At 49.9% G+C, this 26,361-nt stretch overlaps 1 protein-coding gene across 1 annotated transcript in view; it reads left to right on the forward strand.

The window, feature by feature from the left end:
- ZRANB1 (zinc finger RANBP2-type containing 1) overlaps positions 1-26,361 on the forward strand; it is a 421,332-nt gene that overhangs the window by 141,494 nt on the left and 253,477 nt on the right. The window contains exon 3 of the mRNA XM_069612045.1: positions 15,658-15,845. Coding sequence (XP_069468146.1) covers positions 15,658-15,845 — 188 coding nt within the window. The remainder of the gene's footprint in view (positions 1-15,657; positions 15,846-26,361) is intronic.

A 26,361-nucleotide genomic window follows, 5' to 3' on the forward strand; every position in this document is an offset into this window, starting at 1 on the left:
CAGGCCATCTCTTCCTTAAGGCCCGAGTTATTGCCCCGTGGAGCAAGAACTGCCCGATGGGCAGGCCCGTCGACTCGCAGAGGTCGGAGAATGTAGAAAGTTCGTGTTCGTGCATGAGGTCGCCCAGCGTCGCTACTCCGTGGGGCTCCCATACCGAGCGAGCCTCGGTGTGCCCCCATGAGGGTGTCGCCATGACTGCAGCGATGGGGATCTGTGGGGAGTACGGATCTCGCAGCCCCACAGCCTTACAGGCCCTCTTCCAGAGCTGGGTTCCCAACATGGCCAGGTATGGGTGACGTTGTGGAGCCCCCTTCCCGACCCACAACAAGTCTCTAAGTAGCAGTAGTGGCAGGGCCGGCTGGAGAAGTCTGGTGTCAGTGGTGGTTTCATCCGCCATCCAGTGCGTTACGTGTTTCAATTGGCTGGCCAGATAATATAGTTCGAAATTAGGGACTTTCAGTCCGCCCCTCTCGTAGGGTCTCTGGAGGATGTCAAGCCCCACCCTGTGCCTGCCTCCCTGCCACAGGAATTCTCTGCAGAGTTTGTTCAATTCTCTGAAAAAGGCTGAGGGGATGTTGTAGGGGACATTGGTGAAGCAATGCAGTAGGCGTGGGAGCGCTACCATTTTGAGGAGACCCGCCCTCCCCGCCACAGAAAGGGGAAGTTTGCCCCAGAAGGCCATGGAGTTGGTGAGTGCGTCCTTTGATCTGGCTGTGTTGAGGATGTGTTCTGTGTACGGGCTACGGTGTATGACAATGCCCAAGTATTTAAAGGACGTTACCTGCCACTGGAGAGCCAGTGGGGGCAGGGGTCCGCCCTCATTGCTGTGTAGCGCTGCGAGGGGGTAGAGACACGACTTGTCTTTGTTTATCTGGATGCCTGTGTGTTTTTGGAAGCAGTCCAGAGTCTCCAAGATGTAGGGCAGGAGATGCTCAGGGTTATTGAGGTAGAGGAGGGTGTCGTCCGCGTACATGGAGATGATGTGAGTCACTCCATCAAGTATAATGCCTCCCCCACCGTATTCCTGCCGGATGTACGCGGCCACTGGCTCAGCAGCAATGATATAGAGCATGGGAGATAAGGGACATCCCTGTCGTGTGCCTCTGTGGAGGGGCCATTTGTCAGAGTACGTCTTGTTGGTACGCACTCTAGCCTCGGGGTGTGTGTAAAGCAAATGGGTCCATTTAAGAAAGGCGGGTCCAATGCCCATCCTGGCCATGGTGGCGTACAACCATTCCCAATTAACCGAATCAAAGGCCTTGGTGGCGTCTAGTGATGCCACCGCGTATTTCTGGGTGTCATGCTCAGTGCGGTATATGATGTGGTGCAACCTGCGTAAATTTTCAGTGATAGAGCGCCCAGGTACATAGCCAGTTTGGTCGTGGTGAATCAACAGGGGGATCACCTTGCGTAGCCTGTTGGCGAGGAGTGCCGAAAGTATTTTGCAGTCGACATTGAGCATGGAGAGAGGTCTATAGGAACCGCAATCTGTTCCATCTTTGCCGGGCTTCAGCAAGGGGATGATTACAGCTTCCCTCATGGAGTCAGGGAGTATGCCGCGTTCGAAAGCCTCATTGTACACTTGTGCCAGCAGCGGGGCGAGGGTCTCCTCATATGTCTTATAGAATTCCCCCGGGAGACCATCCATACCTGGGGCTTTCCCAGAGGGTAAAGATCTAATGGTTGCCTTGACCTCGTCTGGGGTGATTGGGTCTTCCAGGGTTGCGGCCAACTGTGGGTCTAGTTTGGGTAACTCTATGCAGTCTAGGGCGTCCTCGATCCCGGTGTCTAACGGGGGCGGGGCTTGAGAATATAAGTCCTGGTAGTATTCGGAGAAGACCATATTAATATCAGCCTGGGTGTGCACCGCAGTGCCATCTGGTCTGAGGATGTGGCAGATGGGGGTCCTAGGGGATTCCCTTTTGTACAGCCAGGCCAGGAGTTTGCCGGGCTTGTCTCCCAGGGCGTGTGTCCTTTCCGTGTGCTTGGCGTAGCTTAGTTTCCCCAGGGACTCCCAGTGTGACAGACAGGCTTGTCTCTGCGCTATTATTTCCCGTACCTGCTCGGGGGTCGGGTTCGCTCTATTCTCCAGCTCCCCCAGCTTACTTTCTGCTTTTGCCAGGGCGTTCGTGATGGCCTTTTGGGTTCCCCCTACCGCTGCCAGCATGTCCCCTCTCATGACCACCTTATACGCCTCCCAAGCGGTGCTGATGCGATCTACGCTGCCTAGATTGTGTAGCCAATATTCGTCTGTGCTGTCTTGTACGTGGTCCCTGAAGGCCGCGTCCAGCAATGCTTCTGCTCGCAGTCTCCATGTAGGGATAGGGGGTCTGGGCGGGTGTACCTCCCAAGTGACCGACAGGGGTGAGTGGTCTGATAATACTCTGGGTAAGTATTGTGCCTCGCTGAAAGTGGCTTGCTGCTCCAGGCTGACTAGCATGTAGTCCAGCCTAGTGTGGACGTTATGTGGCGGGGAGAAGAAGGAGTATTCCCGTCTCTCCGGGTTCAGTTCCCTCCACAGGTCGCTAAGGGACAGATTGGAAATCAGTTTGGATAGTATCTTGGCGGGGGGGGACGGGCGGGAGTGTTTGGTGTCTGACCTATCTTTGAGGGGGTCTAAAGTGCAGTTGTGGTCCCCGCCCCAGATCATGGTGCTGTTTGCGTGGGGGCATAGTCTAGGGCTCAAGGAGCGGAAAAAAGCTGTGGCGTCATGGTTGGGTGCGTATGTGCTAATCAGGCATAGGTCTCTTCCCTCCATGGTACCCTGCACCAGCGCCATCCTACCCTCGTTATCCGTTTTTGTGTCCGTGACTTTAAAAGGGACTGACGGGTTAATCCACACCAGGACCCCCCTAGCATATGAGGAGTAGGAGGATCCCACCAAGGTCCCCCGCCAGGTTTTGGCTAGCGCAGTCAGTTTAGCCTCCGTTAGGTGTGTCTCCTGAAGCATGGCGATCCCTACCTTGCATCGTCGCAGGTATGCTTGAATTCTTCGCTGTTTCACGTAGCTATTCATGCCTCTGACGTTCCATGTCATCACTTTCACTCTCTCAGCCATAGTCAAGGTGGTGTACTCTCACTAGTCCAGGTCCCGGTCGAGGCCTCATTGGAGGTGCTGTGGTATTGGAGGAGTCCTGTGGTCTCGGTGTGTCAACTTTAGGGATCCCAACTAGGGTGCGGATATCCGGCACCCCTTTCCCTAAGAAAGAACTTCCCCAACAAATAACTGGTCTAACAAGGTGCTCCTCGTCGTGACTGTCCCGTTTCCGCTCCCTAGGACCTGGCATGGTCTTCGGGTGCCCTACGGGTGGGTAAACGTACCCTGAAAAAACAGAAAAACACAAGCTCCTGGGGGGTTGAGGGAGCTAAAACCTCGGTGTTCCGCGTGGTAGGATCCCTTCAGCTGCTCCTGGGGTTGGATTGCAGTGTTCTTATGGTGCGGTATAATACAGTAGTCTTAGGTAGGTGTATCAGCGCGGCCTGCGCCTCTTGTCGTCTATGTCTGGTAGTTGCTGCTCGTCCATCCAGTCCCGGGCTTGTTCCGGTGTGTCGAATAGGTGGGCTCTGTTCTTGTGTATTACTTTCAACCTAGCAGGGTAAAGGAGCATGTATTTCAAACCAGCGGCCTTCAACCTGGCTTTGGTGTAGATGAACTGGGCCCTGCTCATCTGCACTTGAAAAGTGTAGTCGGGGTAGATGGCGATCCTGGCCGAATTTCTCAATATCTGGCCCCCTGACCGAGAGTACGCCAGGACGACCTCGCGGTCTCTGTAGTTTAACACTTTAGCAATCATGGGCCTGGGTGGGCCACCTGGCGGGGGCCTCTTGGCAAGCGACCTATGGGCCCTTTCGATGGAGAACCCCTGCGATAGTTTCTCTGCGCCGATTTCCTGCAGCAGGAGGTTTTCCACGTAGTTGGTGGGGTCTGGGCCTTCGATGCCCTCAGGCAGTCCGAGCAGCCGGATGTTATTCCGGCGGGCCCTCCCTTCGGCCTCTTCCACCTTGTTCTCGAGGTTTTTGACCGTTTGCTGGAGGCCTTCCATGTCATGGAGAAGTTGGGTGTTCGCTTCGGAATTCTCGCGTACTTGAGTCTCGAGTGCCTCCGTTCGATTAGCCAGGGAGCGGACGTCTTGGCGGAGGAGTCCCAGATCTATGGCCACTGCGTCGATTTTATTCACCATAGTCGTTTGGATTAGCTTGATGGCCTCCAAGAGTTGCAAGTTAGTGGGTTCAGGCGTCGCTGGAGTAGCGCTCGTGTCCCCTGCGGCAGTCGCCATGGTCGGGCACTCAGGGCTGGGGGGTTCGGGGGCTGTGTAGGCATCCAGGGTGGTCTGCCGCTGTTTAGACCTGGTCCCCCTCCCCGCTGACTTATCCGGGCAGGACATCCCCTCACCTCGCTGTGGAAGTTGCCCGCTTGATGTCCTCCGGCGCTCGGAGGGTTATGGTCCACGCTTCGGGCCCTCCCGCGGGGCGTCAAGCGCTCCGGCGCCGGTTCTCAAGGGCCTCCAGGCACCGCGGGGTGCGATACGGCCTGGCTAGGCCTGATATGGTAGTTCGTGGAAAGTCTTCGCGTTTCGGCCCGCGCTGCTTTTCTCGGTGCCCGGTGGGGGGGGGGAACTCCTTTCTGTAGCTGCCCGTTCCGAATGCCGCGGTTCCAGCACTCCGCCCCCCGTGGCGCAATTCGGGCAGGGGTGCGCAGCTCCGGTGGTATCGCCAACCGGGGCAGCGCGAGGTGGCCGGTGCACTCGCACTCGGTGTAGTGCGCGATCTCTGGGCCTCGGTTCCAGCCGGGCCTCCGTCCCCTGCGGTTCCGACAGCGGGGCCAGCAGGCGCCCTCGTCCGCCTCAGTCGATCACTCGTTTTCGGGCTTGGGGCTCCCGAGCCTACCGCAGGGGTGGCCACCGGGGGGTCAGCAGGGGCACCCCCTCGCCGTTCCGCTCGGCGGCGCAGGGCGGCCCTCTCTCGGATGGCTCAGCAGATGTGAGCCGCCATCTTGGCTGTCCGCGTCGTGGGGTGTGCGATCCTCTCAGCTCGGCTCCCGGGCTTCCACCCTCGCGTGTGAAGGGTCCAGGAGGTTCTCGTCGCCGCCGGCGGCTCTCGGGATGATTTGTAGGCGCTGAGGCCGGCTTAAATACAGGAAAAACAGCTTATCGATGGCTCATCTTGCGGAGCTTGCCGAAGTCGCGTCCGCTCTACATGGCGGTTGGCCACGCCCCCCTCTCCCAACATCCTTGTTTACCCGGAACTTCAGTGGCGTACCAATCACATGGTAGATACTGCAGTGTTACTTTCTTTGTTTCTCCTTTTGCAGGGGCACTTGTTATGTATCTGAATGCTTCAGCGTGTAAACTGCTCTTGTGGTAACTCAAATAGGTCTTGAGGAAGTTGTTTTCATATGGGTACGAGTCTCTTGTTTTCCACGTCATATGCACCACTGTCCCTTGAAATCTTCCTTTCGTTCGGAACAGTGCCAAGTATATTATGCACTGTGCTGTCTTCATCTATTTCTGTGGCAACAAATGTTCGTGACGCACTCATGGCGTATGGTATTAACGAGCAAACGTAGCAGCTGTCCTCTGTTGTCTGCTTACCAATGCGGGTCATGTGTTGGTACCATACGTTGTTTTAGACGTGTGCTGAATCTTGTATATAATTATCAATACCTTTATTGTCTGCGTATGTGTTGCGTTTAACTCTATTTTGCTTGGGTGCAATGTTACTACTATCACCTGACGTAACACCTGTTGCAGCAGGGGACGGGGGTGTATTAGGTTTGGGTGCAGCAATAAAATTAATAGCATAGCTGTACTGCCATACAGAGGCAGCCAAGAACCCGGTGATCATCAAAATCCCTATTATTTTTATTACATATGCTAATCTCACCGGCATTTTGCTCTTACCTTGCTGCAGTCCTGGCAGCGTATTCTTGCGACGTTAAAGTTGCCCGCCTAAAAATTCTCAAAATGCTTGTTATTAAATGTTAGTTGTTGTTTTCCTTTAAGCTCTCCCTATCAAATAGTCATTCAGTGCCCAGGCGAAGAGCTGTTCCCACGCTACTCTAAGTGATCTATCTCTTAGGACCGGCAAGTATGGGCGGAGGTGGGGCATTGAATATTCTATGGCCAAGAGGAATGCTGTGTAGTAGACACGTACCCTTCTCCTTTTTAGGTATGTTGGCCTTTTTATTTCATATACAAATTGGTGTGACAATTCTTCTGGGTAGTTATCGTCTGGGAGTACCATCTACGCCTGGGTAGTGAATTTGTTAGTTAGCTATTTTCTCAACAATACAATAATACGCAGTTCCTGTATGTGCGAGAGAAGAGAAAAAAGAGAACATTCACGTGTTTACATGTGTATTTGTGCAGGCAACGTCCTTCAGTTCAGTTATTTACTATATTTGGGGGTCAATGGGCAGGGGGGGTGGCGAGAGCTCAGTTGGCGGGAATGTTTTTACTCTTTGAGCGTGTGACCATTGGGTGGGCAGTATGGGGATCACCCCTTTCTTCGTCAGTTATTTCCTCCGGGGAAGCTGGGTAGTGACAGGGTATGGGACCAATTGGGTCGTTGGCTGTAGTAGAACTTCCTTCCGCTGTTGGGGATGTTGTTGCTGTTCTCCCAATGGACCTGTCGTTGGAGCTGGGGCGGGTCTGCAGTTTGTAGATCTTTACATCATGTAGGTGGTTCCAGGCACGCTTGTCCTTTAGCTTTACTGCTCTTGTTGATACTTCCTCTACCAGGTGGGGGCCAGTAAACCTCCTATCGTTCCATTTCCTGTTGAAATTGCGAAGTAGCACGTGGTCACCTTTAGCAAGTTTGCACAAGTTCTCCTTTTCCAATTCTGTGTTGGCGCCTTCTTGTTGATTGCTGGTAGACCCGCCCCGTGTGCGCTCGAGCTGTTGAGACACAAACACAACACTAGTAATCAAAGAAGACACATATTGGTACATTTCATCACCTAACACACTCGCTGTGCTTTCGTGATCAGTGAATGCCCTTGGCGTTGGGGGAAGGCGCATTTGACGTCCGGTAACCACCTCGTGAGGGGTGAGGTGGTGGTCGGACCCTGGCCTATTCCTTAATTCAAACAGGGCTAATGGAAGGCAATACAACCAGCTTTTCTTTGTTGTTTGTTGTATTTTTGCAATTGCCTCCTTTAATAGGCCATTCAGGCGTTCACATACACCATTAGCCTGTGGGTGGTATGCACATGCGAATTTATGTTTTATGCTCAGTAAGGATGTGATATGCTGGAACATTTCGTTTGTGAAATGCGGGCCATTGTCTGACCTTAACACCTCGCACACTCCCCACCTGGGAAAGACCTCCCTTACTAGGAATTTGGCTGCTCTAAATGCATCTGGGTGTGAACAGGGCCCTGCTTCAATCCACCTAGAAAATGGGCATACTACTACAATCATATACCTATTACCTTGACATATGTTGATCATATCAACATAGTCAATGTGAAGATGCCGAAAAGGTCCCTCTGGCCGGGGTATAGTACCTCTTATCACTTTTAGGGTATGACCGGCCGTAAACTGTTGAAATGTGAGACAATTGCTGATAAAATTCGACACATGAGAATTTAACTCTGGGCAGAACCAATCTTCTCTAATTCGTGCTGCAATTACTTCCTTGCCTGTATGGGCTGGGTGATGTAATTGGCTCAGGGCGGTGTTCAAAAGTGCCAATGGTATTACAACTTTTCCAGTGCCACCCTGGCGCCATAGTGCGTCGGTTGGTGACATTGTACATCCTCTTTTTACCCATATTTCTTTTTCGGCCATTGGTGCAGCCGCCTGTAGCTCCATAATCTGCGTGGCTGGGAGATGGGTGTACCCCTCTCTTATCAACATCTCCCTAGCCATTCCCCTCCCTCTCCCTCTCTGTGATTCTGGGGGGCTCCATATCTCACCATAGTATGCAGCATATTTCGCATGTGCGTCTGCTGCTGCATTCCCTTTTGAGACGTGGTCTTCACCATTGGTGTGTGCGGTGCATTTTACTTGGGCTAATTCTTGGGGATCATTTATTACTTCAATTAGTTCAGCCAATAAGAGGGCATGTTGCACTGGAGTGCCATCAGCTCTCCTAAACCCTCTTCTTCTCCATTTTGATAGCCCTGAGTGGACAGTGGATGTAACATATGCACTGTCAGAGTATATGGTTACTCGTTTGTCAAAACTTTCCTTTAATGCCAATATTAGTGCAACCAGTTCCGCGGCTTGAGCGGAGTAATGTTCTGGTAATTGTACACATTTCATAGCCACACACCGGTGCCTCCATCATTTTTACCACTGCTGCCCCAGTCCTCCGTATCCCATCTCCTTGATCAATAGTTGATGACCCATCAATGAACAAAATCTCACCCCCCTCTAGTGCGTTTTCTTCAACTTTCCTAGTACATGAGTACATTTCAGTTGTTTGGGTACAGTCATGGGCATAATCTCCCTCCTCAATTACTTCTGCTAGGAACCTTGCAGGGTTAACCGTGCTACATCTAACAATTGCTAGTTCAGCTCTAGACAAAATGATTTCGTAACCTGATGCCCTCTGCGTGGTTAGAGTGGACTTAGGTTTATTCAATATTGCAAATAGTGCATGTTCCACAAACAGTGTAGTTGGACACCCCATGGTTATTGCTGATGCTTTTTCCACTGCAAAAGCAGCTGCAGCGAGACCTTGTTCGCAAGGGAAATGACCTAACATCACAGGGTCTAAGTGACCACTGTAAAATGCTACTGTTTATAGCCCATGCTTGTTTTTTGGGCCAATACTGCTTTCATCACTGCTGAGTCACAATGTGAAAATACAAAAAATAGTCGCTCATAGTCTGGGGATGCCAGTACTGGAGCAGTTGATATCGCATCTTTCAATTCATCAAAAGCCTCCCTCATTTCCATAGTCCACCCCAACTTTTTCTCCCCTTTATTGTTACTGTTTGTAGGTCTATTTCCCCTTTTTCACCGTTACCAACTCCTCCCCCTAGTGCTGATGTTGTCGCTACTTCTCTACTTCTGTATACATTCCCCCATCTGTCACTCTCCCTACTCCTCTCTTCTCTTCCTCCTTCACTTCTCTCCTCCATCTCCCTACTATTTTCCTCCCTTTTCCTTTTCAATTCCTCCATCACTTCATTGCTCATCTGTTCCAGTATTCTTTCATCCTCTTTCTTCCTTTCCCATTTCACCCTTTCTCTTTCTACTATACTCTCTATTACCTTCCCCTCTTCATATTTTTTAGCCATTTGATAGTAACCTCCTCTTCCATATTGCCATTTCCTTTTCTTTTTCTTCTTCCCTCTTCTTCTCTCTCAGCACTACTCTTGATACCCTGTCTGCTGCTGCTTTTACCTTTTCAGCTTCTCTCCTTTGCTCCTCATTTCGTTCCCTTAATTTGTCCAATTCGTTCTTGCCTTCTTTTCTTTTCCTCGCTCACTCTTTCCTCCCTCTCGAGCTGTTTGATCAATTCATTCTGCTCATCCCTTAGCTTTGCTAATCTTTCCTCCAAAATCTCTTCCTTTTGCCTTAATAGCTCTTCCCCCCTCATTTCACTCTCTCTGGCACTATCCTCGTCTGTTCTCTTTATCACCTCCCTCTCTTCCCCAGTTAGTGAACCTCGTAATTTTAATAATATCTGTGCAGCTACCCACTCATCATTTCCTATCTCTACAGTCTGCTCTTCTCCAATCCTCCCTTCCCCCACTGGCATCTTTCTATGAGCCACATATGGTTGAGGGCTGTACGCCGGGTTCGAGTATCCTTCAGCCGCCCTTAATTGTCCTCCCTCTATTTCTCCTAATTCTCTTAAAGGGTACAACCCCCCTCCCTCTGTTTTCACTCCCGGTGTTTTTCACTCCCGGTGTTATGGGTATCTCGTTGCTTGGTTCCTTTTTTATGTCATCCTATTTATCGACCTTTCCTCCTCTCTCTCCTCCGTGCCCCGTGTTCTTTGTTGTTTCACTCCCCTTTTTCCCATCCTCTTCTTCCTTCTTAATCTCTTTTTCTTCCGGTGTTTCCCCCATATTGAACATTCCATTTGGTCCTGGTCGGGACCCCTGGAACATCCTCCATAAGTTAAACACCTCCACATGGCTTGCCAGCTTCTTCCCCTTGTATGTATTGTGCAGATGGTTTAGCAGTGAATGTTGGGCATATGGATCGAAGCTACCGTTAGGCGGCCATGGTGTTAACATTTTGTTATCCGTCCCCTGGGTCCATTCTATGCTGTACTTAATCAGTTTCTCCCTATGGGGTGGCAGTGTGGTGCATATGTGTTGTAGTGGGGTAGTGAGGGTGTTCCCCCACCCTCCTGACCCTGTCCCGTATGACATAGTAGCGCTCCACTTCTCACCCGTCTCCTATCTGGTAGCAGTTTATCTCACTAGCAGTTTACAATATACACCCTTATATTGTTTACCTGGCCCCCGTAAGTTTGGGGACTTACGACAATCCTTTGACAAAATTAAAAAATAATAAAAAATAATAATAAAAAAAAAATATATATATATGGGGTTTTACACTTGTATGTTTCCTTCTATCTTTCTTTCTTCATACAACACCCTTGCAGCCCCCTGCGGCCGAAGCGCACACAGCCCCCTGCGGCTGTGTATCCCTTATGACGCTCTTATACAGTCGTCCTGGTTCCACGCTCTCCTCCCCCTTTTACACTTGCCGTGGCCGGCGTTCTCCGTGCGCAGCCACGCCCCTCCCCCTTTCTCCCTTCCCCGATCAAATAGTTTATCGTTTATCTCCGTGTCCGCTCGCTCCCTTACCATATATCTCTTTCCTACCACTCTCAAAACCAATGTGCCTTGTGCTCGTGATATCCTATTAAAGCCCTACTGGTGACGTCACCGATCTCTTCGAGCTACTGGTAAGTTCTTCATATGTTCTTTAAGTTCAAAATACACTTGCAATCTACCCCCGCTAACCCTACAGCTGTCTTCCTGTCACTCCTGGAACAAGGTAATCAAATCAATAATATAATCGGACTGCGCACGCTGCGTCGCCTCGCGTGTGATACGCCCCTCAACGGGAGGGCTTAACCAGCCAATTATCTTCTGTATTGGGCAACTAGCTTAGCTACCGCCTACAGGGAAACGTCATCTACCTATCGAGTTTCTTGCTCGAACAATAGGGATCCTCATCTACTCATTGATCAATAAATGCCAAATCGTAGGAAACCACACACACACCCACCCTTACACGTGGTCGCGACCTAGGCCAATCAGTGTCTACGAGCGGCCGCATGTGATCTTTTCGTGCTCCGCCCCCCTCTTTCGCGTGACGTAGCCGACTGCTCTCGCACTCGTTTTACTACCATTCATTCCATTGTCAAACCGTCGCCGCGCATCTGTACAACACCTCCCACCTCCCGTATTTAATTCCTCCCCCCTCCCTCACAATTTCGCATTGCTTGTTGTGCGTGTCATGCTCACCAAGTTCTCACGATGCAGGGCCGCTCGACTGCGTGCACCCCTCCAAGCGGCTCGCCACCTCCCCTCGTCTGGACCACGTCTGGACACTCGCCGACCGCGGGCGGGATACTTCTCAACCGGCTCCCGAGGGCCAATATCCGGATTGCGCTGTCCGGTCTTCTCGCAGCTCCGCGATGGTCCTGTAGTCCTCAGAAGGGGGAAACGGCAGAGGGGGCCGCGCCGCCGGGCCTCCTCGCAACGGGAGTGCCTGGGCAAAGTAAAAAATAAAAGGTGGATCTTAAATAGATCTCAGCAGTGCCTCCAACTTGTCGGGGGGGAAATTCTGCCGGGGTCGGCTGGGCCGTCCGCGGACCTCCGGGCAGGGAGGCCCCAACTCCTCCCGTATATCCCAGAAGAGATAGAGTATGAGACACACGCAAGAAGCAAGGTGACTCTGCTGTTTATTAGACAAAACGGCAGGGATGGGTCAAGGAGCGTACGCGTCCGTCCTGACACACACACAATCGTGGGGCTCGCAGGCCCTTTTTACTGTATTATGACGCGTTACTTGCGTCACTTTAGAAAGTTAACAAAAAACCTATCGCCACTCTTAATTGGTTGCTCGAGTGGTAGGGTTAGTATAGCACACGTATAGAGAACAATGTTAGTGGTCGAGGGTTAGTCAGGTGATATATCTGGGTTGTCCCTACAATTAGATACATGAGAATTGTTACATGAAGACTCCTAAGGATTGGTTAATATTACTGGCGTCATTGATAAGAGCCCCATGTTCTGATTGGTGCGCCCGTGAGCTTCCCAGCCTGGGACCACCGCTGTTCCCAGCTCTCGGTGTACCTGCAATTTGCAACAATGTTTCACTATGGGTACGTGCAGACAATGTGAGGATTTATTCATAGCTGGGAGGCTGACCGCTCCCACTGTCGCAAATATCCATTGAGCCTTTCAAGTGTATCTGCCTGTGTCTCGTAACGAGGGATCCAGACGCCTCTTTTCTCCTGGGTTTGGCATCTCGTCAGATTCGGCTTGGTCACGTGAGGTGGGACCGTGTTTGAGGCAGAATTCTGCACAATTAATACTGTTTTTCCACTGTGTGTCTGGTTTAATTTGCAGGTGTGATTTTAACGTTGGTGCTCAGAGTGCGAAATTGCAACATCGTGCCCTTGATGATTTGTTCGTGGAATGTAGGTTTGCAACATTGCGACCTTGGCTGGTTGCTTCGCCGGGCTCATTCTGCAGGATCAGCAACCTGACTCTTGTTTTGTTAATGTCCACGGGAGCTCTTGCTTGAGGCCTACTCAGGCCTGGTGTATAAGTGGGTCCGTCTGATGCACAGGTGCGTTAGGTTACAGTACCATATATTTCCATGACCAGTATCGTGTCTTCATTATATCTCCCATGGTGGTAACTGGTTTTAAGAGAAGCGTGAGCAAGCTTTATAGATGAGTTCATGACGCGTCTTGCTTTTCTGCATTCTGAAAGCCTATATAAAAATAATAAAGATGCACGTCCGTGAGTTTGCCTGTCGCCTACGTCATAGCACTGAGTATATTCTTCGTGTAGATTGGTGCGGGAATGTCCAGTGTATATATTTGCACAGGTGTGCTTATCGTTGTCTAGGTCGTCATGGTATCTCTAACGACGTGTAGATTTTAGTCTAGTTGGTCCGTGCCGCAGGTGTCGGCATGGCCAGTGCGGGCTGCTGGGCAGGTAGATGGACACATCCGTATGTTCCTGTACCAGGGTATCTGGTCGTCTGGCAAATGGACAAACTCTTCTCGCGGCGGGTGTCTGGGTCGTGACCCTTTAGGCCAAGCACGAGAGGTGAAGGACGGGAGCCTGGTCTTCCATTCTCCCACTTCACCTGGATAGCGTCCATGAAGTCCAATGCACATATAATTTAAGGAGCCAGAGGGAGAGAAAGGTAACCTGGTCGGTTCTAGTAATAGTTGCCCTTATGATTGTCCAACTAAAATAGGTTACAGAACAAAGTTCAGCTCAAAAGGTTAGAATTGAGTTAGTTGGTGCAGCCGCTGTGTCTGCACGTAATGAAAGCATGGAAAGGTAGCAGAGTAGCGCAATGTTAATCAAAAGGATAAAGTTAAGCTCGTAAGGTTGGACGTGAGGCAAATGGTGCCGGTGTGGGGTCTGCACGAAGGAGAGAAGTCTGTAATGTAGCAGCGCAGCACAAATAAATGTTGCTGTGTACCGCGACAAATTGGATTCAGAAGTCGCCATATCAGCTACTGCAGGAAAGTCTGAATGCCGCTCAGACTGAGAGCCGCCGTGGCAGACGCTGGCTCAGATGGAAACTGACTGCTACAGAGCCGTCAACTGCTGTGGAGTCCAGAAGGCGGGAGGCTCGTAGCTTGGAGCAGAAAAAACTAACAAAAAAGTACCGTTGAGGAACGAAGCGGTCTGGAGGCAAGTAGAAGGCTGGTAACCCTGAAATATGGAGATGAAGGGAAATCCAGACCGTAGCTCAAAACTACAGATGAACTTCAATCGGAAGCCGTTAGTCAATTTTGCAACGCTGCTAAATACGCAGTCCTGAGGTCACGTGATTGATCCCGATCACGTGATTAACGGCGTGTGTAGTGGAAACGCTGATTTCCTGGTAGCACGTCATACGATCTCCCTTTAGTATAGAACGGTCTTGCTGGTCTGTTAGCAAAACGTGTCCCCCGAAGAGGTGGAGCCATGGGTGCAGGTCCAGCAAGGGTGCCAGGTATGACACTAGCAGCAAGGCAGAAGCCGCCTCATGTCGCGAGCTAGCAGAACGGCAGAAGCCCCCCTCATTTCTCCACACTCACATCGCCGGTTAGATGGCACACCGAGTAGAGCCCTCGCTTTGACATCTGTGCAGAGCCTGCTAATGCAGGTTTGAATCCCGGCAGGGCCAAACTCCACCTTTCATCCTCGCGAGGTCGATAAATGAGCACCACACACCGTGGGAAATAAGCAGCGCTCAGATGCCTGAGTGTTCGTAGCCCTATATAAATGCTAAATTATTATTTGTACCTGTCCGTGAAGTCTGTATTGCAAGTGCACATTTCGAGACCTGACTTTGATGCCAAACTGCAATGATGGAGTATGAAGTTTGCTGCTGCCCCACTCTCGTTTCTACTGTGGGTTTTGCTGGTAAAGAAGTGGGTAAGAGATGGGCAACTGGACGGATCTGTCTACATGGACTGTGGTGGAAGTCCATGTAGACAGGGACCCATCCTAAAAAAAACACGGTCTGAAATATCCGTTTTAATTTTTAAAAGCCCCTTCAAAGGGGGGTGTGGGTGTGTGTTCTTATTTGCCAATGTGTGGAATCTTGGTTGCGTAAATGACACCACAATGTTTGTGCCGGCACTGCACTCTTAACGCCTCTGGTTTTAATCCTGCTTGGCTCGGTTTTGCTTCCAGGTTTGTTAAAATTAGCATCAGTGGGTTGGGTAATCTCCCCCCTGGTCAGTTCACCAGCTGGCGACCAGACTGCTTATTAACTGTACGGCACATGGCAACGCGTGCTGTCCTGAATCGGGCCTTCATGGAACACACAGAAGTGAAAGGGGTTTGAACATGTCATATGATTGCCTAAAGCATCCCTTGTGAACAGAACCAATTGCAAAGCAACCAGACCCCCAGGAGGTCTGGCCAAGCCCCATGGCCCACTTTCAGAATTCCTTCTGGAGGGAGGGTAATGGGGGAGGCCAGCATAACCTCATGGTGCATGGGTCATCTTGAGGCAAGCTCAGGTGTTCTAGAATACTAGAAAACCCTTTTGTCATTGAATGATGGCTGTCTTCCAAGCAGATACGTAGAATTAGAGATTCATGCAACTTCTAAATCTCCTTTACCTGGTGGGTGTGTAGAGGTTGCAGTAATAGCAGACCCAATTGCAGCGTAGGAACTAGTGGGCGGGAGAATGGGTGGATCTCAAGTGCAGGCCTATGGGTGCCTGAGGATGGCCCCTTATGCATGTCTCTGCCGCCCGCTTGCAGCCTTGTCTATCGAGTCTTGTCTCATGCGCGATAGGTTGGAACACCTGTTACTGATGCTATGAAGGCCTTCCAGCACGTGCTCATTTTATAGGTTGGAACACCTGTGACTGATGCTATGTTGAGGGCCTTCCAGCGCGTGCTCATTTTATAGGTTGGAACACCTGTGACTGATGCTATGTTGAGGGTCTTCCAGCGCATGCTCATGTTATTCTGTCTTTGTTTCAGGAGTTGTTGAGGGAGATTTGGCGGCCATTGAAGCATTTAAATCTGCCGGTGGGGACATCGCACGCCAGCTTTCAGCCGACGAAGTGCGCCTCCTGAATCGGCCATCTGCTTTCGATGTGGGCTACACCCTGGTCCATCTGTCTATACGCTTCCAGAGGCAGGACATGCTGGCCATCCTGCTAACGGAGGTGAGGAATGCGTTCTTTACTCGTGCTTGCTGTTTAAGGCATGTGGCCACTGTATTACTGAACAGTCGGTGGCTGGCAAACCCTTTCCCTTTCACTGAATCCTCAAGTGTCTCCTCTGTTATTCTGAGATCTGCTCGCTGTCTTTGTTCCAAGGATCTCCATGTGCTTGATTAGCTTTGGCTGTTGGGTGACATTTAGCTCCACCTACAAGCCAAAACAATTGCATTGGAATGCAGACAGCAAGGGAGTGTGCAGCCTGCCTGCGTTGGTATTTATTCGCCCATTTGCCACCCATGTCCATACTAATCCCTATGGGCATTGCCACCCACTACTTGCCTCTTCCCAGCTTAAACACACCCGTCTGAGATCTCTTTGCAACATATGCTGTATAAGGCCTGCCAGTGTTATTTCTAAGTAGCCTGAGAGTTAATGGCTTACTTTTTGCTGTAAAGCAGTTCCTGCTGTAATGTGCATGTCTAAACCAACTATGGCTCAAGTCACTTGATTTGTGTTCCTGTGTCTCCTAACATCTGTTCCTTGCACTAACATCCTGTTAAAGGCAAGCAGTGGTGCAATCAGCAGTTTTGGCTTGGGCATGGATGTTGGGACTGATTTTCTATACTCTGTCCTGGGGACAGATGTATTGAAGGCCATCCTATATTGTGACGGGGACAACTCGGAGCTGTAGCCAAACCAGTTCAAGGTAGCAGTGACGAGTGGTCTAGGCTAAGTCTCAAGAGACGGTGAGCTTATAAAGGGTCCACAATGAATACACACAATGGGAGTCACAAATTACGATTGGACTATGTATAAAAATAGATATTTATTTGAGGCCAAACACTATGAACAATGACCAACATTTATCAGACAACACTAATGAATGCATAATTAGAGTCACTAGAGTAGGGCATAATACTGATCAAACCCTTGTAAAGGAAAGTATAGTTTAGTTAAAGCACTACAGGTCCACAGAGAATTTGCCCCAGCTTCAAAAGTCATTCCTTAAGTTGTCTGGGGCCTTATGCCCAAAAGTTCAGGTAAAGTTCTGACCGTTGGTAACCCTGGACAAAATGAGGGTAGGGTGTCTGGGGTCCAGTGAAACCATTCCAAGGATTAGGGGACACGTTATTCTAACCGACAGAGGTGTCCACAACTTTCAGAAAGGCTTGCAGCAGCAAGCAATGGCAAAGCTAAAGTATTGTAATGGTTTTAGAAAAGTTGGCAAAAACGTTTTCAAACGTGTTAGGGGCAGGTAATAACCACCGTACTCTCGATTCCTCACATCACTTGGCAGGTCAATGGAAGATGGCCCGAGGTCGCTTTTCCCTACGTCAGCCTCGGCCCTTGATTCACAGGGGTTGCAGGTTCAAGCAGATCTCTGGTTGTCTTTGGCTGGTGCAAGGACTTTTGTGGCAGAATACAGCAAAACGCGATGCAGGACCCCTCTCGGGACTGGACTCAACCCAGGTAAGCTGTTTTTGGAAGGTGGTCACTGCAGCACAGCACCGCAAAGGGACTTGCTTGTCGCGGTTGGACTTTCCCCTCCTATCTCAGGTCCCCTTGATGCTAGGACTCTGAAAGTTTGCTGGGGTAAGTCTTATAGGACGAGCCGAGGATCCCCCAAGTTCCAGGCCTCAATGCATACGGCGAGAGCAGTGTCGCCCAAACTCCCCCACACCAAGGGTCGCAGCTCCCTCACAGGACTGCTCGAGATCGACAGTAAGACAGGGCTTTTCCAGGACAGCAGCAGAAGTTGGTCGCCAGGCCTCCTTCAGACGGGTCTCCGGTAGCCTCACAGCTGGACAGAAGCCTTGGCTCCTTCAGGAACTCTCCAGAGTGGGTTTAGGGTTCCTCGTCTTATCCCAAAAGCAAGGTAAGAGCAAAAACTTCCACTAGCCCAAATGCAGAACTAGCCCCACACACCCCGGGAGTGGTCCAATCGGGACCACAGGTGGGAACACTCCTGCATAACACTCGTATCCAAACAGTCCCAGCCCACATCCTGCCAGAAAATGCACACAGCCCTCCAGTAGCCTGCCAAAAGCTGCTGCTTTCCCGGGCACTGAAAGTCCATATAAAAGAGTTTCCTGGACTCGCGTGCCAGGAGGAAGGCTAAAGAAAAAGATGGCTAAGGGACAAACGAAAAACCTTGTGGCATGGCCACGTTTGGTCACTAGCCACAGTTGGTAGCCAAATGCGGCAAGGGTAAAACACCATTGTACTGCAGTGTAAGATGCATGGTACAATGATAAAAGTTACTAAAAGTAGTAACCAAGTAACAAGACTAAGGGAAACAATGTTTCACAGTACCGACATCCTCAAGGACATGTCTTCCCACAACAGATGAGCAAAAAACAGGGTAGTGAAGCTTAAGGTTTCACTGCACTGTAAAAAGTACAGCTCAGGATCAAAAATAAAAGCAAAACCTTTGGGGGTTCATTAAAATGGAAGGAAAGGTGCAGTAAGCAGAAATCTTGCCTAACACTGTGTATTCGCATTTGCTGGTCATGTCCATATGCTGAGGTACTCCACACCATTTTCAAGCTGTGGCATTTGATCACAACTGTTCCCAATGCTTGTTTTCAGGAGTGATAAGAGTACCATCTTCCTTGGTGTTGGAGGAGAATTATTGCAGCGCTTGACTAGATTTATTCAAAATGTTTCAATATAGGTAATTGCACCTAGAACAACCAAGTACAAACAATTATAGCAACCTTGGAACAAATCCCTAATACTTAGGATATCCAGCCCTGAGATGTAATGGGGCCTTGTGCCCTAGAGTTATCGGTTCCAAAAAATCGACTTGTTGAAGTAGCTTTACCGTTGGATTGGACAATGCCAGTGGTTGCGATTCAGAGTTCCAAAAGTGTTGGGGGAGAGGTGGTCTTTTCCACCCCCTTACCATTCCCGCACTGGATAAATCCCACGTATGACAAAGGGGGGGAGATGCCCTCCTCCCTCCTGTGCGTAATTTGTACTAATCGCTCTCTAATCACTAACAAAGACTAATACATAATGAAGTTCAGAGACTCCCTTTTGTAGCGCACTGAACTCTATCTTTTACTAGGCCTGAAAATTATCTCTAGAAACCTCTCTCCCCTGACCAGCGCCTTGCACAGATAGCCCGGGCCACCTGCTCCTCCTGCCCAAACAAACCCTGTTGTCACAGAAGTTCAGCCATTCATTGTTGCAACATTTAGCATCGCCGGGGGAGATGAGCTCACTGCCCTGTGTCCAACCCCCGCCTAGCCACAGTCCAGTAGGCCCCTGCCCCTCTAGTCTTTGATACAGGTACACATCTGATCCCTCGCAGTGACCAGATGAGGACACCACCATAGCTCTAATACCATGCACCAGTATATCCTCCATAGAAACAACACATGTCTATTCGTATCATGAGGCATCGGGTAGATCAAAACCCCCAAGACGGGCACCTGTGTCTAGGGGACTGTGTATATGGGTGCCTGGGTGCAGAGGTTACAATGTCCATGTAACCTGCCAGTGAACTTTGAAAGTGCCCCATTTATCACAAACTTTTATGCTTGCCATTTATCCCATGCCCTCAGATCCTGTTTGTGTAGATTAGTTAGGAATGTAGCACTTTGCCGACACTGCCTTCACCCCACAGAGATGAGCCCAGCTGACCCACGTGCTGCAGGATCGACACCTAAGGAACAACCATTCCAACGTGGTCACCCCGTATGAATACATAATCTACCGTTGTGTTTCACCAATTGTATTGTAGAGTTGTGTACCTATAGTCTGGCGTCAGTAGTGACGCGATTCTGACTTATAATGTGCTGCCTGTTTAATGTTTGGCAGAGCTCTCTCCGGGCAGTTATCTGCATGCACAACGTATCTTAAACACATTTTTCAGTTGCAATCCAACTACTGGTCTCGTTCTGTAGCGGGGTGCGTCCATTATTTGGTCTTTTTGTATGATGTGTTGGGGAGTGTTTGACTTCATTTGGTGACCCGTCCAATGTGACCACGACGTCCCCGTACCTGCAGCGAGATCCAGGGCTTCTCCGGAAAGGTTGCCACCCACCTACGGTCCCCAAACAAAGACGCATACGTTGCAGAGGAGGTTTTATGCGTCCTGACTTTGTGAATACCCAAATGCTTGCCAAAGCCAGGTGGGGATGTGATGGGGAGGCCCCCGTTTGTGGATAGACTGCGAATGGAGGCTCTTGGAAGACCACAGACACGCGAGTATTGATTGCAAGGGAAAACTAAGGAGGGGAAGTGGGAAGGTGTGGAGCAGATTAATTAAAGGGAACACGCAAGGGTTGGGAGTGAATGAATAGTGATTGTGGAAAACAAAGTGCTTTTTCTTTCTTCATGGCCATTAGGTTTTTTATAAAAAGAAGAGTAAGGTGTTAAAATAAGAGTAGATACAGGAACCTAGTGTTACGCTCACCTGGCTCCCACAGGGTATCGAGTGGAACTGGACAGCCACGGTCTCCACCAACGTGATGCGTAGTGCAGAGATGACTGACTGGACTGGCCCACCTAGCTTCGTCTGCTTGACCCGTAGAAATAGTCTCCTAAAGACGGGGAAAGGGAATTAGCCACCCGTGGATTTGAGTATTAACACCTCACTGCGTCCCCACTTATCACTTCTGACGTTCCCTTTCACAAAGCTCACCTTTATAGTATTGTATGATGAGCTCTCCATCCTGCGAAGAATGCAGGAGCATGTTGATGGCCAGTTACTTCACTGGCTTGAGGATATTGGAAGAGTTCTGGACAAATCTTGGCTCCAAACCTCCGGGCGAAAGGCCGTAAGTATATAGTTCTAATGAGTTCAAAATGTCCGATTAATCACTCTTGTGCAATTCCTTTTTTCTTTTGTAGCTTAGACCCAAAAGATGATCGTCTTGTGGCAGCTGAAAGCGTTCAGGTAAGAGTCTGTGTTTTGTAACACTGTCTGGTAAATGATGCCAATGTTTAACTTGCTGCTTTCTCTTTTCTTGCAGGTGCAGCGTAGGAAGATTTGGCGTGCTTGTGGATAATACCTCCTGCGGTAAAATCAGGTAAGCATATGGTGGCAAGAGGTTGTCCTTGTTTGTTCCCTTGGCTCACCTCTTGTCCCCCTTAGGCGCTGGAATGCGGGAACCAGGTGATGGAGACAGCACCTGATCGTAGAGATGCTGCGAGGAACGGTGAGTATGGCGCAGCGCTGCTGCTGGCGATGTGACGCGTTGAAGTCTGTTTCTGGTTCGAAGATGCGCTGAATCCGAAATCAGGTAAGAAATCCAGTAAAGTTCTTGTTCTAACCTTTCTTCTTCTTTCCCTTCTTTGTAGGCGCTCTGGACTCGAGGCAGGCGTGGCAGGATGCTGACTGCAGACACGGTGAGCGTTACGCTGCTGGATGATTGGGCTTTGGCTGTCTTTAAATACTGCAAGTTCCGGTGATCACTGATTACAGTAATGGTATGCCTGGCACTGAGAAGATAATGCCGCCAAGCCTTGAAGGTGGATTTGATAGCTAATAGCTCCTTATCGGTAACCGCATAGTTTAACTCGGGTGCCGAGAACTTTCTGGACCAAAATGCTACTGGGTGAAGTTGACCGGTTTCAGGATCCTTCTGGGACAGGACAGCTCCCATGGTTAAACTCGTAAACTCGGTTTCAACTATGTATGGGAGTTCAGGGCGAGGATGCTTTAATACAGGTGCAGACATGAATTTCGCTTTCAGTTCTTGGAAGGCATTCTCGGCTTCTTCAGTCCACAGGAAGCGTTTTTTTTTTTTTTTTTTGCAAGAGCGCTGTGATAGGGTGTACAACGTGCGAGAAATCGGGAATGAATCTGCAGACATTAGAAATTAGCAGATCCGAGCATGCTTTGTACTCCTTTAACTGAACTGGGTGATGGCCATTTGAGAATTGCGTCCACCTTTCTAGAGTCCATTCGAACTCCTTTTGGAGTCAGTATAAATCCAAGAGATTCAACTTCTGTAGTATGGAAAATGCATTTTTCCAATTTTGCATATAACTTGTGCTGGCGTAGTTTCTCAAGGACTGCACTGTTAATAACTGAAACACAATGGATACAGGAGAATGATTCAAAGGTTCTCGTAAAAGGATACAGACTGGTAGCAATAAAGGATACACTCGAAGTCTTCTTCCACCGGAAGATGTCGGAGGTAAGGCGCAGTGTATCAAAAGAGAACCTTCTAACTAATGTCACTCTCTCACTAGTAAAACCCACAGTCAGAGCTATTAGTGGGAAGGGCGTGAGTGGACCAAGATTCACCAGGCTGTTGATAAAGAGGAACGAAATGAAGCCTGTTTCTGGTTCGAAGATGTGCTGAATCTGAAATCAGGTAAGAAATCCAGTAAAGTTCTTGTTCTAACCTTTCTTCTTCTTTCCCTTCTTTCTAGGCGCTCTGGACTCGAGGCGGGCGTGGCAGGATGCTGACTGCAGACACGGTGAGCGTTACGCTGCTGGATGCAGAATAACGCGAAGCATGTGCTACTCTTCGGGCGTGGTTTAAATAGCCTTCAAAGTAGTCCCAGGTAAGTATTTCTCCACAGCCACACCCGAGTAACAAAATAGTCCCCAAGATAAAATAGTCCCTTCAAGCCTCACATGGGATTGGATGCGTGGATCCCTTGCAGCATGGTCTGCATCAGGTAAGTTTTAACATATGAGCCTGGCGCCATAGGCGCCAGGACTGTACCCAGATAGCCCCTAACAGGGATTTCTGGGTTTGCTCCAGGTAACATGATGCCTGCTTCTGGGGTTGATGGACTTGGTCTGGATGCCCGGGGGTAGGCATCATGACACCTAGCTGCGAAAGGAGGTGGAACGAGGCGCTGCGATGCAATGTATCGACCAGTGCTAGAAATAAGTGTGGAAAAAAGTAGTAGCCTCGTATAGTTAGTAGGCTCAGGAAATAGTAGTGGTTGTTATTTTTAACGTTCCATAACTTTGTGGAAGTAGGCCCAGGAGGGGCAGAGGTGATGCGAGTGCCGAGTGTGGAAGGAGGAGTAGGGTTGAATGAGAAGGGGTTAAGGGCATAGAGGAATATTAACGGTTCTGCGGTTCTATGTTAGTATATTTGTTGGTTTTGTCTGTTGAAATGTTCAATGTTTTATGTGTCGGGCATGATAATGTTTTGAAGTAAAAAATTGAAAATTGTAATTGATACACCATAGGTTGAAGTTTGAAGGTAAAGAGGAGACGGGGCGAGAAAGAAGGGTCATTTGATGAATATGGGAATAGACACGCCACACCTCCCCTTGTACATCGACCGAATAAAGAAATACCATGGGTAACTGAAACAGGAGAAGGGTCCCCTCATGCGTGGCCACAAGAGGGATGTTGGACCATGTAGTAACTTATTTAATGACACAATACAAAGAGAAACGGCTCCAAAACAGACCAGAAATGCTAGACTTGTGGAGGATGTTATGGTCACTTTAGAGCACATGGTCGCCCAGAGGCGGCATGGCGCTAGAGAGGCAAGGAACCAGAAACGGGAGAAACGCAATCAGCTCAGAGTGCAGAGATGTCAATAAATTGGTTTTCATAGCCTTCCGGAAGAGCAGATGAGTTAGATAGTGATTTTATACATAGTGGGAGTGTTCCACAGCTGCGCTGCAGCAATTGAAAAGCTCCCCCACCCCCCACCAGAGTAAGTCAAAAGGAGGGTGCGCAGAGCATGTCCACCTGCATTGACTGCAGGGGGCGGTTAAGAACATAGCGCACAAACTTTGACCAGATACTCGGCTCCCTGATCATAGAGAGCACAGTGAACAATGCACATTGCTTTGAATTGAATGTGCTGAGCCTACTGGAAGCCAATGGAGGTAACGCAATATAGGAGAGATATGACACCCATAAGTGTTACCTGGTGCCCCCGGGCCCGCCAGATTCTGGAGATGACCTAGCTGGCTGACAAGGCCCTTCGACAGAGCAAGATAAGGAATTACAGTAGTTCACCCTACTCCGAATCATGGTGGTCACTCCTGGGGGGAGGGAGGGGTGGAGGAAGACAGGGGCGTGGGGGGAGTGTGTAGCGTTGCCGGAATCGGGTGTAGCACCTTTCTTAGGATTTTCAAATGAAAATGCCCAGTCTGGCATACCGCAGATACCTGAGCGGGCATGGACAGATTTTCAGACATAATCACCCCAAGATTTTTCATCTTACGCTAGGGCACAGGGAGCGGGCCCAAGGAAGCAGGCCAGAAAGAAGAAATCCAGGAGGGGAACCCACCACCAATACCTCTTGTTTTTTTTCCCCATTCAATTTCAAACAGTTTAGTCCCATCCACTTCCTCCACGGCTGACAGGCACCTATGTAGGCACGCCAATACCTCAGCCCGATCAAGACTCATCAGAAACTGGGTATCGTCTGTGTACGAACACAATCTGATGTTCAAGGAGCGGATGAGGTGCAGCAACCAACCGATATAAATGTTGAAAAGAATGGGGGACAGAGCAGAACCTTGAGTAACACCACAACCGAGGCAACGGGACTTAGCTATAAATGGGGAAAAGAGAGAGTTTGAGATCTATCCGACAGAAAAGAAACAAACCAAGCCAGAAACCAACCTCAGATAGGCAGGAGAGCAGGGTGGCATGATTTACAGTATCAAAGGCCGCTGATAGATCCAAAAGAATCAGGGGCCCCCAACGCCTCCCCCCTGTCCACAAGCCCGGCCATATTGTCTTGTACAGAGACAATGACACTCTACGTGCCCCTGCATGGGCGAAAACCAGACTGGGCCGGGTTAAGGAAACTGGAAGATTCGAGAAAGGACGACAGAATAGGAGGGACCAGTCATTCCAAGAGTCATCAGAAATTAGCTGTCCCCAGCCACGCATTGCTGTGGCTCAGTATGGTTAAATGGAAAAGAGAGAGTGCACGTTTCTAATATGTTTAATATCACAATGCTTGTGGGTATGCAATATTTTTTTGTTCCATTGTCTGTGCAAATATAGAGATTGTCTTGTTTGCCGACTGTAGAACACGCAACCTATAATTGTCCATGCGAGAAGCAATCCGTGTCTAGATCTAAACCGCATAATTCTAACGATTGGCCTTGAACTTGGTTGATGGTGATTGCAAACGCAAGTTGGCATGAATTAAGTTATGATTTCTGTGCCGAACGACGTCATTTAGAATCATGAGATGTTAGATAGGAAATGCTCTTTCGGCGGTATATCTGGCAAGTAAAGTTTTTAATGGCTCTGGTGGTTCTCCAAGTTGAGGAAGTTTAATTTTCCCGGCGGCACAACACATTCCTTTCGTTTCTCCATTAAATTTCAGAGCCTTGCAATAAGTACACACTTCAGTCATGGTCCCGATGAGAACAAGCCGACTCAAATTATAATCATCAGCTGGGTTGTACCAGAATGCAAGGCGATTGTAATGGCGTGATTGCTGAAATGGAGTCGTGTTTGACGCTGATCTGCTGTTTCTCGTTGACGCCTTTCAGCCGCTCTCAGCCTGTTGCGTTCATTCTGTTGACAACGAAGCAGATCTGAAGCTGCAGAACGCGATTGCCGTGCTCGCAACCGTGCATCCTGATGTCTGGCTGCACGTCGCTCTGCTGATTCCTCGGCACGTATTTGAGCCATTCGAGGGGATTGGTGGTTCCGACGTATTCCACATCTATGACAAGTAATCACCACAGCTGTGCTGCTTTGGAAAGTTTTCTGCATCCTGCGTCGATACCCTGTCCTCGAGGGCCTCCGTCGAGCCGACGTCGCCGGATGTTATAAGTAGGACGCACGACGCCTCAGTCCCGTGTTTTCCGCGAACGTGTTCGCTTTGGAGATCTCGGCGCGCCTCGGTTCTTCTGATTCTCAGTTCTTCGAACTTGGTGTTTTGTGAAGATATCCTGTCTTCGTCTTCTACCCTGTGGTCGGGATTTAAGAAGTGTCGGGACTGCGGTTCCAAGATGTCACTTACGGACCCGCACGACATCTGCCTCTGCTTCCTCGGCGAGGACCACGCCACTGATGACTGTGACGATTCCCAGTCGTTAACGTCAAAGGCCTTGCGGGAGTGGAAGAAGCTTTCTGTAGGTAGGGTTTCCAAACCCTGAAAGTCGAAATCTGCTGGGCTTTCGCCCGACGATTCGAGGGGCGACTCTCAGACGTCGGCGTAAGTTCAGGTGGGTCTCTGTCCCAGAGTGGTTCCCGCCATTCCTCTGCCTCTCCGAGGCACTTGCGGAAGCGCCGTCACCGGTCGCCTTCCTCGTCCGAGGACTCCGCCAGACGGTGGGTTGCTTGTCCCAACAAGCATTCCTCTCCTGCAGAATGGAATGCATTTTGTACGAAGATCCTGGCGATTTTCCAATCGCAGGGCTCCGTTCCGTCAGCACCTTCAAAGGAAGCTGGCGGGGAACGTGCTTGGGCCACCGCTGGCACACCTTTGTGCTCGGGCGGTCGGTGCAATCTGGAGCCGTCGTGGTCCCGATCGGTCAAGGTGGATCGTTCTAGCCATGCCCGCTCCAGCCGCTCCAGGTCCAGGTCTTCGACGCCCTCGAGACCGGCAGA

The sequence above is a fragment of the Ambystoma mexicanum genome, chromosome 8, assembly GCF_040938575.1.
Source record: "Ambystoma mexicanum isolate Mex_15411 chromosome 8, UKY_AmexF1_1, whole genome shotgun sequence".
Classification (NCBI taxonomy): domain Eukaryota; kingdom Metazoa; phylum Chordata; class Amphibia; order Caudata; family Ambystomatidae; genus Ambystoma; species Ambystoma mexicanum.